Here is a 13,568-nt window from a genome sequence, read left to right as displayed (position 1 = left end):
CGGCGCCGCGGCTCACTAGGCTAATCCTCCGCCTTGCGGCGCCAGCACACCGGGTTCTAGTCCAGGTCGGGGTGCTGGATTCTGTCCCGGTTGCCTCTCTTCCAGGCCAGCTCTCTGCTGTGGCCAGGGAGTGCAGTGGAGGATGGACCAAGTGCTTGGGCCCTACACCCGCATGGGAGACCAGGAGAAGCACCTGGCTCCTGCCTTCAGATCAGTGCAATGTGCCGGCCGCAGCGCGCCGGCCGAGGCGGCCATTGGAGGGTGAACCAACGGAAAAAGGAAGACCTTTCTCTCTGTCTCTCTCTCTCACTGTCCACTCTGCCTGTAAAAAAAAAAAAAAAAAAAAAAAAACTGCTGGGGACGCTTGCATCCCATATTGGAGTGGCTGCATTTGAGTGCCAGCCCCACTCCTGAAGCCAGCTTCCTGCTAACGCACACCTTGGGAGACAGCAGGTGATGGCTCAAGTGGCTGGGAGCCCACGCTGAGTTCGTGGCTCCTGACTTTGGCCCGGCCCAGCCCTGGCTGTTGCAGGCATTTGGGGAGTGAAACAGCTGATGGGAGTGTCCACTCCTGCTGTCTCACTCAATCTCCCTTCCCTCCCACCCTCACCTTTCAAATAAATAAAATTAATTTTTAAATGGTGAATTAGATGGTATATGAATTATGCATCAATAAACTTGTTATAAGAGGGGATAAGGAGAGGCCCTCAACCCCAGACATGGGGTACTGAGGAAACCGTACTACACTCACTGCTGACCAAAATAATAAGGGCAGAGGTGAGCCTGAAGAAGCTACAGACCAGGGGTCCTCAAACTTGCCGCAAAGAAGATTCACTCGGGAAACTTTGATTTAAAGAAACTTTCTTAAGATCCAGCTAGAATGCTCACACAATGAAATGTGTCACATCTGAGAATGCAGTTCAATGGGTTCTGACAGGTGGACACACGTGGGCCATCCATCATCAGCCATCAGACACAGAACACTGCCACCCCCACAAGCTCCCTCAAGCCCTCTGCAGCCAGGCTACCCACCCCCAGCTTCTGGGAACAACGGATCCACTCTTCGCCACTAGAGTTTTGCCTTTTCTAGAATTCCACAAAAAAGGAATCATCCAGGATGCACCCTTTTGGGGGCTGTGCTGCTGTCACTCGGCACAGCAGTTCTGAGATTCACTGCACTGTTGTATCACTGCGTGTCCACTCACCTGTGGCTGAACAGCCGGGTTCCTTGCAGTCCGGGGCTCCTGGGAGTGAAGCGTCTACACCTATTTGTTAAGGGCATTTTGTAGCCATGTTCCTAGTTCTCTTGAGTAAATATCTCAGAGTGGAATTCCTGGCTCACACAAGTGAATGAACGCAAGTGCACGTTGAACTTGGTCATCTCCTGAGCCGCTGGGCCCTCTGACGGCCCCGCCATCGGTGACCACTTTCAAAACTCCCCACGCGGTGACCTGATGCCCCACACCAATTAAATCAGAATCTCAGAGGAGCAGGACCAGGCATCAGTGGGGTTTTGTTAAAGCTCCCAGGTGACTGCAATGTACAGACAAGAGCCGAACCCACCGGGCTGGCTCTCAGGTGTCAAGAGGCAGGCACAGAACAGAAGCAATCCCACATTCCTTGATGATGGAGATGGAGGGGAGCAGGCAACATATACAAGCAGCGAGTCCTGACACTATCGCCCCAGCAAATCATGACAGCCTCTGTCACCCCCCTAAACACACCGCTTTTAAGAGGCAGGAGAAAGTAGGTGGAATCAAGAACAGTAAAGCAATATTACCAATTTTTTGACTTATTAATGTTTTTAAAGATTTATTAATTTATTATTATTTTTTTGACAGGCAGAGTGGACAGGGAGAGAGAGAGAGACAGGGAGAAAGGTCTTCCTTTTACCTTTGTTCACCCTCCAATGGCCGCTATGGCCGGCGCGCTGCAGCCAGCCCACCGCACTAATCCGAAGCCAGGAGCCAGGTGCTTCTCCTGGTCTCCCATGTGGGTGCAGGGCCCAAGGACTTGGGCCATTCTCCACTGCCTTCCTGGGCTACAGCAGACAGCTGGACTGGAAGAGGGGCAACTGGGACAGAATCCAGCGCCCCAACTGGGACTAGAACTTGGGGTGCCAGTGCCGCAGGTGGAGGATTAGCCTACTGAGCTGCGGCGCTGGCCAAGATTTATTAATTTATTCTTAAGGTCAGAGTTACAGAGAGAAGGAGGGAGAGAGAGAGAGAGATCTTCCATCTGCTGGTTCACTCCCTAGATGGCCGCAATGGCAAGTGCTGGGCCAGGCCAAAGTCAGGAGCTTCTTCCAGGTCTCCCATGTGGGTGGCAGGGAATCCAGGTCCTTGGTCCATCATCTGCTGCTTTCCCAGGCCACTAGCAAGGAGCTGGATCAGAACGGAGGCAGCTGGGACTTGAACTGGTGCCCATACGGGATGCTGGCACTGCAGGCGGTGGCTTTACCCACTATGCCACAGTGCTGGCCCCAACCATTCAATTTTGAGCATGGCCTTTTAGCAGGGTTACAACTCAAAAATGCCCAACCGGACAGGTCCTACTTTTACTAATAAGGACACCGGGTCTCAGAGAGGTGTAGTAACTTGCCCAAGCGAGTTATTGACATAGCCAGGGATTTAAACTCAACAGTCTGTCTGAGGCCAAGGGGCTAACACGCTTCACCAGACTCAGTACCATGACGGACCTGGGGCCATGAACCTGGCCCTACTTGGTCACTCCGGTAGCAGGAGAGTATAAGCCTCAAGGCCCACTGTAAAGGCAGGTTGCAGGCGTGTTTACGCACCTAGCAGGAGGGGCGATGCGTAACACAACTGAAAGGTGGGGCTTCATCGTGGGATTTCCTCTCCATTCAAGCTTAAAGGATGCCACGTAAGCCTCTGTGGTACAGGAAAGGAGACCAAGTCGTGGCTGCAGCTTCCTCCTCCCAACCCAGGTGGCGCCAGGGCAGGGATGTGCCCGGAAAGAGGGTCAGAGAGAGCTAAAGGAGGAAGCCTGGCATCGAGAAAGAGCAGCCCGCCCGAGCGCGGCCGGGTCCCTTCCCATAACTCTTCACAGAGGAAGGCGTTTTACTGGAAGGAGCTGCAGGTGTCAGCTGGGACAGTTCACCTAAAACCAGATGAGAACCAGGCACCCCTGGAGAAAAGGTGTCTCACATAGACCTGGAATAGGGCCGGCGCCGTGGCTTAGTAGGCTAAGCCTCTGCCTTCGGCTCCGGTCCCATATGGGCATCAATTCGAGTACCGGCCGCTTCACTTCCGATCCAGCTCTCTGCTGTGGCCTGAGAAAGCAGTGGAGGATGGCCCAAGTGCTTGGGCCCCTGCACCTGCATGGGAGACCCAGAAGAAGCTCCTGGCTCCTGGCTTCAGATTGGCCAAGCTCCAGCCATTGTGGCTATTTGGGGAGTGAACCAGCAGATGGAAGACCTTTCTCTCTGTCTACGCCTCTGTAACTTTATCTCAAATAAATAAATAAAATCTTAAAAAAAAAAAAAAAGGACCTGGGATTCAGTGCTCACTGCACTGCCCATGTGTGCCACGGGGCGGGATGGAGGCCCACTCTGCAATCACAAGCTTACTTCAAATGATGCAGACATCAATGCAGGCCATCAGAGGTTGTGGGGTCACACGCAGGGGACGTGCACGCACGCACCAGGCCTGGGCAAAAGGAAAGTGGAAGGGAAATCCCGGGACCTTCCTTTTCAGCCCTCAGCAGGAGAGAATCGAGCGGGGACAGATAAGGACCCAAAGGAACAGGGGTGGGGACTCAGGGAGGCTTCAACTGGCTCCCAGAGGAGGTTCCTGGGCAAGATCTGGAGAGTGGAGTTTCCATCACCCACACTGAGGTCCTAGTGCCCGGATCTGCCCCTCCCCTCACTTCTCCTGATCTCTTCTCCCCACCCATGTACCCCAGGGTAGGACCAGAATCACGGAGGAAAGCCAAATGGCACTCAACAGTGGGATAGATAAATAAATTATGGCTTATTCCCATAATGGAATACAACATAGCAATAAAAAAAAAAGTAAGGACCACTGCAACCCTCAAGACATGGACCAGCCTTCCCAGACTTGACGCTGAGAGAAGTAAGCCGGACGCAAAGGCAAATAATATGATGTGCTTTGATTTGCATGAAGGTCAAGGGTGGGAAGAAGTCATCTCTGCTGATGCAAGGAGGAGAACAGTGACCTCTGGGGGTACTCACGAGGCTGCCTCTGGGATGCTGGGAGCATTCTAGATCGTGAGGCAGCCCCCAGATGCACACACATCTATCAAGCGGTACGTGTGAGTTACTGTATGAGATGGCAGGTGAGTTATGCCCCACTTAGGAAAATGAACATCCCGGGAATTATTCTTCGGAGCACCGTCCACATCAGGAGGCAGGAGGGGGTTTGGAGGGGAACTAACAAGTGGTTGGGCTGCTGCTGCTTTCCCACTCGCCGTGCCCCCCCCCACCCCCATTCATTTCTCAGCACTCTGCATCCCACTCTTTATTCCTTTATCAGCACCCCTACCATGGGCCCCGCGCTGTTCTAGGAGCCCGGGTGTCACACAGCCCCTGATGGCCCCTTCTCTGTGCCACTGACCCGTATGCAGGCCCCCCTCCCCCTCCCCCTCCCCCTCCCCCTCCCTCACACACAGCATTTTCTCTCAAGCAGATCCAAGTGACAAAGAGCTGGGTGCAGACTTTCTGGGCTCCTTTCCAATGGTCGCCTGTCGTTTCAAGAAAGGAGAAAGGTGCCTCCCCTGTGCCCACGTGTACTCATGCTCTACAGCCCAGCTCACACAGCTGGAAGGCAGCAGAGCGATGCTCAAACCCGGGCACATCTGCAGGCTCCATCACCACCCTGCCTGCCAGGCCCTGGCCTCGCAGGAGCCAGGTCCACTCCACCCTCTCTCTCAGCATCTGTGGCAGCCGGCCTTCAAAATGGCCAGCAAGATGGCTGCATCTCGTCTCCGTGGGCTCCCTTGACACTGAATAGGCACAACTGTGTAGCCAGTAGGGTGTGGCGAGACTCCCAGAGTGTATCTTAGGAGGCTAGGATAGAAACGCCCCCTGGCATTCTGATGAGTAACTCGTCCGAAGGAACCAGCCGCCATGCTGGCAGGAAACTCAAGCAGCTGAATGTCCCGGTCCACACTGCTGCCAACAGCCAGCCCCTCGGGCCAGGCACATGAAATGCCAGGCACTTTGGATGAGGATCCTCCAGCCCCAGGGAGGCCTTCCAAGGACCACAGACCTTGCCAACATCTTGACTGCATCCCGTGTTTGAACCCTGGCCGGAACCAGCCAGCTCAGCCACACTCAAGGCCCTGACCCCCGAAACTGTAGGAGATACTGTGTGTCGCTGCTTTAAGCTACTGCAGCGGGATGGGAAGAGAGATTTGTACATCACATGACTACTATAAATTGTACAGCCCCCTCTCAGGGCTGGGAGCTGATGCTGAGAGAACACTCTGGAGGGTGGTATGGCCAGACATGAAGGAGCAGCTGCCCATGCAGACAGGGATGGGGAATGTCCAGCCCACAGGCCATGAAATCATTGGGTCTGACCCTGCCAAGGCAATCACAGGCAGAGTTGAAATTCAATCTATATAGCAGGCTAATTTGTAGGTTGATAACTTCGTATGGCCTGCGAATGATTTACAAAAATCCCAGTGGCCCTTGGCAGAGAAAAGGGTCCCCAGCAGAGAGACGGCCAGAGTGGGCTGAAATGGAGAAGACGACATCAGCAAGAAGACCCCGGTGTGTGGGAGAAGAACTGTGAAAGGAGACCAGGCAAAGCCCAGCCTTTGAAGTTTCTCGCACACTTCATGCATCTCAGGAAATAGAACCACTGGCTCCGCTGGCCTGTACTGTCACACCCAGCAGCGGATGCATCAGCAAGACTCAGGCCTCTGCCTCGGGGTACATCCCGTATCTGGCCTCTTCCCGCTGCCTTTTCCGTGGGCACCGTGAGCTAAGACACCAGCCTGTCTCTCACAGCCTCTCGGGCCCAGGTCCTGCTCCCAGTCTCGTGCCTGCTGAATGACAGAGTAGAAATCACAGCTTGTGTCCAATGCTCAAAACTTCCCAGTGCTGGGGCCGGCACTGTGGAGCAGCAGGTTAAGCCACAGCCTGCGACACTGGCATCCCATGTGAGTGCTGGTTCACATCCCGGCTGCTCCACTTCCGATCCAGCTCCCTGCTAATGTACCTGGGAAAGCGGTAGAAGATGGCCCAAGTGCTTGGACCCTCGCACACATGTGGGAGACCCAGAAGAAGCTCCTGGCTTCTGCCTGGCCCAGGCCCAACCATTGCAGCCATTTGGGCAGTAAACCAACAGATGGAAGATATGTCTCTCTCTCTCTCTCTCTCTCTCTGTCTTTCAAATTAATAAATTAATCTTTAAAAAAGAAAAACTTTCCAGAACTTTCCAGTGCTAACCACTCTCCAGCTCCAGTCTTCTTTCAAGCATGACAAGTTCATCCCACCCCAGGGCCTTTGCACTTCCCATCACTCACATCACCATGTGACAGCCCTTGGGTCCCACCACACTTCCCCAGGCAGTGTTCCGGGCTACCCTAGCCGGGTGCTCTCCAACACGTTGCTCCAGCTCATTTCTTGCAGAACCGTCTGCCTGTTCATTGTCTCTCTCCCCTGTTAGCATGTGAGTCCCATGAGGCCAAAGGCCTTCTCTGTCTTATTCCCTTAGAACAGTGGCTGGCACATTGGAACGGCTCAAAGAACACTTGTTTGATGAATAAACGGAGATGTGGACGAGATGACCTCCGAGTTGAACTGGTTATAAACTCCGAGTACAGGGCCCTGCTGTGTGCCCTGGGGCTCCTGCTGCTGTTCCCGGCAGGCGGAAAGGGCAGGGCTGTGGTAAGAGCTGTGGCTGCAAGGAGAGACTTGCCGCTGGGTGGAGTGCACGCCACCACCGGTGGGTCACGTTTCCTACAGAGGAAAACTCTATACACAGCCCCTTCTGTCTACCTAGCCACTGCCCAGCCAGCGCACCCTCCCCGCCTCCGGGGGGCTCTGTGGCTGGGCAGAGCAGGGACTGCTCAGCCTGCTGCACTCAGAGCCGCAGCACAGGTGAGTGGGACCTCCCACCGGCCCACCCTCCTGTCACCACCACAATCTTCCGTCACATCCCTCTGAGCCACTCATTCCCCCTGCTCACACTCTTTGCTGCCAGTAAGTTTGAGAGACGGAATGCCAAAAGGAGGAGGGGCAGGTGAAGATGGAGAAATGTCTACCAACAGGCAATGAGGAGTCATGAGACGTGCAAAGGCCCAGGGGCAGCGAGTAGGTGAGGAACTCTACTGTGAGTTCCTGGGGACCTCCGGAGCCTCTGTCTCCCCCTTTTGGCCCCTGTCTTACCCTCTCATGGAACTAAAAGAATAAAATCTGACCATGCATGTGAAATGGCCTGCAGCACCAATGTTCCCCTGTTACTAAAGAGACTCTGGCCCAGGGAGGCAGAGGAACAAGAAAATGGGAAGGCTCTGGGGCTGGAGGTGGGAACTGTGCTCTGAATGAAGCAAGCGGGGAGGGAGGAGCAGAAACTGGCTCCCCATCAGAAGGAAAGGCTTGGACAAGACAAGAAAAGAGCCAAAAACTCCCCCACAGATGCACCTGCTGCAGGCCGGGCCCCCTGCACCTCTGCTAGGCGAGCAGTTACCAGTGGGGAGACGCCCTTCCAGCCAGGTGTGTGTGTGTGACTTAAGCAAGATCCTGCCCAGACCTGCCCGCTCCATCAGCACCCATTCTCCAAAGCAGTGCTGGCCCGTGGAGCCACCAGCTGATAGCTCAGTGGGTTCCTGAGCACCTACTGTGTGCCAGGCACTGCACTGGGCACATCATCCCCGTATCTCACTGAATCCTCCTATCATGAGGCAGGCTTCTCCTCTCCATAACCAGAAGGACGAGACAGGGTGCATGCATTCCCAAGGCCACCCATCAGCAGGCAAGCAGCAGAGCGCAAGGTGCATGGGGTACAGGGCCCTGGCTGCTCCGCGCTTCTTGCTGAAGCAGCCTCCCTCCCCCTCCTCCCATTCACTGGCCTCCTTCCTCAATGTTCAAGGCTGAAAGGCAAAAGCAGGGTGCAGAGGCAGTGGTGGGAGACGGTGGCGCACACACAGGGCAAGGTCCGCGGGCAGAGCGGAGTCCATGTCTCCACACAAAATTTCCTTCCCAAACTCAGCACCCTCCAGGGTCTCCCCGCCCTTCCCCAGACTCCAAGAGGTTGACTGGTTCCCCTGCGTCCAGGCCCCAGCCATGACTCCAGGCTGCTTGCCCCAGTTTCCTCTCTTCCTCCAAGAGCAGCCAGAAAGTGCAGACGGGGAAACTGAGGCTCAGGGAGGGGCGGGGCGATGCTGTGGGATGTGACGTGGTTCAGAGGGTTCCAGATACTGAGCCCATCTCGTCCCCACAGCCCACCCCCAGCGGCCTTGCTCCAGCTCTGGGGGCCCTGAGGTTTTACTAGGGGCGCCCCATGGTGTCAGCTAGGGCTGTGCCGCCGCTGTGAGGTAACTGAAATACACCCCACCTCACACACACACACACACACCCTCTAGAGAACTGGAGGCGACACGCAAAAGACCCCTCCCTGGAGCCCGATCCCGCCAGCCGCCTCCGCCGCCCACCCCCACCCGCCCCCCACCCCCGCCCCAGCCTTCACCTTGACCCGCGCCCGCTCCCAGGCCCCGGCGCTTTGCATAAACAAAGAGAGGAGGAGGAGGGACGACCCGGGCGCCGCCCCCACCCCGCCGGCGCCCCGCGCCTGCCCGCCCGCCGGCCCGCCGCCCCTACCTTGGCCTGGCATTTCCGATGACAGGAGAAGCTGCAGACTGCAGGAGGGCGAGACACAGAAAGAAAGTTTTAGCCGCGAGCTATGAAATGGAAACTCCGGCGAAATCTCCTCCCACCGCGCCCGCAACCCGCGCTCGGAGGGAAGGAGGGACGCGGAGGGAGGGGCGGGGAGCGGCCGACTGGGCCTGAGGGCCTGCGGGCCTGCGGGCGGCGAGGCGCCCGGCCCCCCGAAACCAGAGCCCCTGCGGGCGCGAGAAAGCGGGAGGGGCAGGGGACAAGAGGGCGCGGGCTCCTAGGTTGGATCCCTGCCAGGGGCAGAAGTAGCCGGGACCCAGGCCCCATGCCAGCCCCGCCCAAGAATCAGGGGCCTCTCCCCTTACACACCAGGCAGGCAGACACCCGCGAACCCGGTCAGACACACAGACCCAATCAGGGTGCAGGAGAGGGCCCATGCACGAGCTTGCACTCACACACACACTCCCGTGCACACTGGCCTGGAGCCACTCCCACCCATGCATGCTTTGCAGAGCCTCACGCACACAGCTGGGGACACCTACCCTCACCGTTCAGCCCAGCTCAGATCTGCACACAAACCTCATGTGCCTTAGTCGAAACACGTGCACACACACACATGCACACAGAATCACGCATGCACACATACACACACACACACAGAGACTCGCTCCCTCCTCCCACTACTAGAAGCTGGAATCAAATTTCCTATCAGGTTCCCAAAGCTTGGAATGTCCCTGGCCCTGCCGCCCCACCCCCCAGGGGGCCCAGGACTCCACGGAGGAATCTGTCCCACCGGTGGGGTCCGGGGGCTCTTCCTGAGGGGGTTTCTACACTACCTTGCGTCTTGCTAGCCACTCAGGACCTTCTGGCTGACCCTCCAGTGCAGGGTTAGAGACGTGGACTGGGGAAGGCAGCGCAGCCAGGCTCTCTCTCCCCAAGTTCTTAGCAGCCACAGCCCAGGGCCATGGCCAGCTGCTCCCTTCTCTCTTCTCTGTGTACCCCGCCCACCCCAGCCTGAGCCTGCACATCCCACGGGGGAGGCTGAGACACAAACCAAGCACAGAGTAGCCGGGAAGGCTCCAGGGTGACCCACACCCAGGCCCTTGGTTTGCCTGGGGCTCGGCAGGTCAGGAGGGGGAGGGGAGGGGCTGGGAGGCAAACTGGGTGAAGTCTAGGACTTGACCTGGGGCAGTGACCTCTGATCTTGGCCTGGGACCTTCTTCCTTCAGGACTCAGAGTCCCGTGGTTCAGCTGGTGCTGAGCAAGGCTCTCCTGACCCCAGCAGCCGCCCAGCCCAGCCCTGGGCCTTCTCCAGCCCTGGCCACACCAGGACACACCCAGGTCTTAGCTGTCCGTCCAGCCCTCCTGCCTCCCTCTCCCCTTCCAGCAGGTGCTCCTGCCCTGGCCCCAGCGGCCTCCCCGGCCATGGAATGTGCATGTGGCCTGAGCTTGGAAGGCCTCCCTGGGCCACTGCCTCCAACTTGAGGAGCCTTCCCTTGCGGAAGATAGCTTGTTCTCTCTCTCTCTCCCCCCGACTCCTCTCAGTGCCTGATACACAGCAGAGGTTTAATAAACATTTGCCAACTTGAACTTGACTGCAGATCTCCCCTGGAGTTTATCTGTGCCCCATTTATTATCCCCACCCTACTCTCAGCCTTAACCCCCCCAACCCCACCATCACACACATATTCAAAGGCATCCCTAAATGTCCATGCTGGGCCTTCCCTCCCCATCTGGACACCAGGGGCACAGGGGCAGCCATGACTCCATCTTCTCCCAGCACACTCCACGCCCTGGCAGGACCCAGGAGGCAACAAGCACTTTCCTACCCCAGGTCCTTTGCACTTGCTGCTTCCACTGCCTGGAACACTCCATTGTCCCCCAGGTGGAATTCCTCTTATCCTTCTGGAATTCACTGAAAGCAACTACTTAAAGAGGCTGTCCCTGACCCACCCAAATTACACCAGGTCCCCCTCCCTCTTATTTCCATGCTGGCGCAGTTCACTTCCTGTGAACACCATGTCACATGGGAGGGCATAGGCCTGTCTCAGTCTCTCCATATCCCAGCAGCGACAGCTAGATCAGCTTCAGGCTCATGGACCAATACAGCATCTTTGAGCAAATTAGCGGGTAGTGTACCTTCTGGACAGATCAGCCCCATGCACACACAGCAGGGCCAGCGAGGTATCTTTGGGGGAATGGCCAGAGGGTGCCCTATGTCCAGGCACAGCAGCCCTGGGCCCAAGGAAGCCAAACACTGGCTGATGGCAGTTCTCTGGCGGGGTGGCTCCCTTGGCGGAGAGCATGGCCTGCATGACCCCACAGGGCACAGCCCTGCACGTCGCCCCGTGGGCAGACACTCGCAGATGCCCTCAAGGGCAGGGCGGGTGCAACGATCACTGGGCAAGCGTGCTGCAGCGTGCGGAGGGTTCCCTGCACGCCGGAATGCAGAGTGCGTGTCCTGGCAGCCGTACAGCTAGAGGCAGGGGAAGAGCCCCCCACCCCACCCCCAGCCTGAGAGCCAAAAGCTGGGCGGCACACCAAACACAAGTGGAGGGAAGCTGTGGCCAGTTTCACACCTCAGGAGCACCTGCCCCCAGGAGGCCCTCCAGCTGAGGCCTCGCCAGGAGCCCCCTTGTCACTGGAAGTCACCTGTCTCAGGTCTTCTTCCGTCCATGGGACAGTGCTTCCTGTCTAGTGGAGCTCCTGCTATGGTTTGAATATGACTTGGCTCCTGAATTCAGGCAGGAGCTTAAACCCCAAGGTCATAAACAAATGGTACTAAGAAGCGAGAGGGCAACCCTCAGTCAGGGTTTAGAGGAGGGGCCTTTGAAGAAGTAGCTATGTTGGACTTGGTCATTAGGCCACGTGGAGCCACCAGGATGGCGTCCCCAGGGCTTCAGACACCCAGAGAGAAACCTGCACGCTCCCTGTCCTCTGTGTTCTGTTCTTTCCCCCACCCACCCACCCCTACCATCCCTACTCCCAGCTGCTTAACAGCAGAAATGAAGATTCTCAAGTTCAATGCCACAGCCTCCCACCCTGTCCCATCCTGTCCCTCCCCTTAACATGGGGGGGACAGGACAGACAGACGGGGCTCAGTAAATGCAGAATAAGCTTCAACTTGGAAGGACTCTCCCACATCTCAGCACCCAAGACTGAGGGTCACGAGACAGACGCAGGTAAGGAGGGGTGAGGCCAGCTCTTCCACTCCAGCCCCTGCTGTGATGCCGACCCCAGCAGTGATCAGGCCTGGTACGGGCAGGGGTGCGAGGGGGAGGGAGTTGATTGAGCCTCCATTCATGCACCACGGGTTTGGCCATTTACCTCCCCACTCACCCCCTGGCTGCGTGTGGCCTGGCTTGCAGTTCCGAGAGAGCCCGTGCACTCGCTGTGTGATCTGGGCCAGCTTCTTAACTCCTCTGAGCCTCCATTTCCTCACCTGTATAATGGGGTGGTAATGGGTCTCGCAAGGGTGTCAGGAGAAGTAAGTGTTTTGTTACTTGGCTCTTTTTAAGGATTGGCTGCTATCAGCAGGATCCCCATCGCCTTCGTCCTCAAGGTGTCTCCTGGGCAGGAAAGCTGGGTACAAGTCCCAACCGCTGTCACACAGCTGTGTGGCCTGAAGCTAGCCATCGCCCGTCTCTCTGGGGCCCTGGCCCCTGCTCTGAGAGCTGAGCTGGGCCCGCACCATTGCCTTCATTCACACCCTCTTTTCCTCGTGGAAGGGCACTGGACAGAGACGCTCTCTCCAGATGGCTCCGGTGCTGGGGTACCCACCAACTCATCTGCCCTCCTCACCCCTTGCATCTGCGACCCCTGGAACACCAGGCCTCTAGGTCCTCCTGCAGCCGAGAGAGCCCGGGCAAGACCCCAGCCGGCCCGCTGCCGGGCTTTGCCTACCCACGTCCTGCCCGAACCCCAAGACCCAGGACGATGGTGTGAGTTTGAGGCGGGGCTTCAGCAGGGGCTCGGGGGGCTCCACCCTCGCGGATGGATGAGGGAGTGCCCCAGGTGCACACTCAGAGTCCCTCTCCATCAGGGACCATGGCAGCAAGGGGCCACCGCGGGAGCAGGGACCGGGGTTCCAACAGCCCCCAGATCTGCTGGCACCCGGCCCTTGGACCTCCAGCCTCTGGAGCCGTGAGCAGGAAGATCCTGTTGTCTGTAAACTGCCCAGCTTTGCTATTTTTCTTACAGCAGCACCTACAGACCAAGACACTGCTGCCCATCAGAGTCGCCGCCCACCTCTTCCTGCCTCCCCCCTCCCCGAGACGGGACGGGGATGCTGGGCTCTAACCTGAGTGCGCCAGATGCTGCCGGGGCAGAGCCCAGCCTGTGGTTTGCAGCCCGGCCTGGGCGTCATTTCTCCCTGGGCTGGGCAGCCCCAGCCTCCCTGCCATTGACATCTCTCAGACCCTGAGTCCTCCTGATTGACACATCTCAGGATTAGCTGAGCGGGTAGGGGCCTCCCAGCTCCCAGGGAACCTGCCTGCGGGGGCCTGTCTCCACCACAGTGCCCCCCCCCCCCAGTGAGGAGGGGCCTTAGTTTACCTGCCAAGGGGCCAGCACTGCACTGCAAGCCCAGTCCTTGGCCCTGGCTCCCGCCTCTGCTGGGCTGCCGGTGCTCTGGCCTGGGGTGGCTTCCTGCCTCTCGGGAACACAGGAAGCTGACATTGTTGGGATCTAAATGGCCTTTTCCTCCTGGACTTGGGTCGGAAAATGAGCACATAGCCTCAGCGTG

General features: G+C 57.6%; 2 protein-coding genes across 23 annotated transcripts in view; one reads left to right on the top strand and one right to left on the bottom strand.

Annotated features, from left to right (window-relative positions):
- The window catches only part of PNKD (PNKD metallo-beta-lactamase domain containing), a 552,090-nt gene that overhangs the window by 280,013 nt on the left and 258,509 nt on the right, over positions 1-13,568 (top strand). The gene's annotated exons all lie outside the window — the stretch shown is intronic.
- The window catches only part of TNS1 (tensin 1), a 212,395-nt gene that overhangs the window by 153,534 nt on the left and 45,293 nt on the right, over positions 1-13,568 (bottom strand). For all 20 annotated transcript variants that reach the window (XM_070070213.2, XM_051848187.3, XM_051848186.3 and 17 more), the window contains exon 3: positions 8,810-8,847. In XM_070070213.2, coding sequence (XP_069926314.2) covers positions 8,810-8,847 — 38 coding nt within the window. The remainder of the gene's footprint in view (positions 1-8,809; positions 8,848-13,568) is intronic.

This window comes from Oryctolagus cuniculus, chromosome 3, assembly GCF_051225735.1.
Source record: "Oryctolagus cuniculus isolate XC-2025 breed Fujian yellow rabbit chromosome 3, ASM5122573v1, whole genome shotgun sequence".
NCBI lineage: Eukaryota > Metazoa > Chordata > Mammalia > Lagomorpha > Leporidae > Oryctolagus > Oryctolagus cuniculus.
The sequence above is the reverse complement of the archived record's forward strand: the minus strand, read 5'-3'. Positions and strand labels throughout refer to the sequence as shown.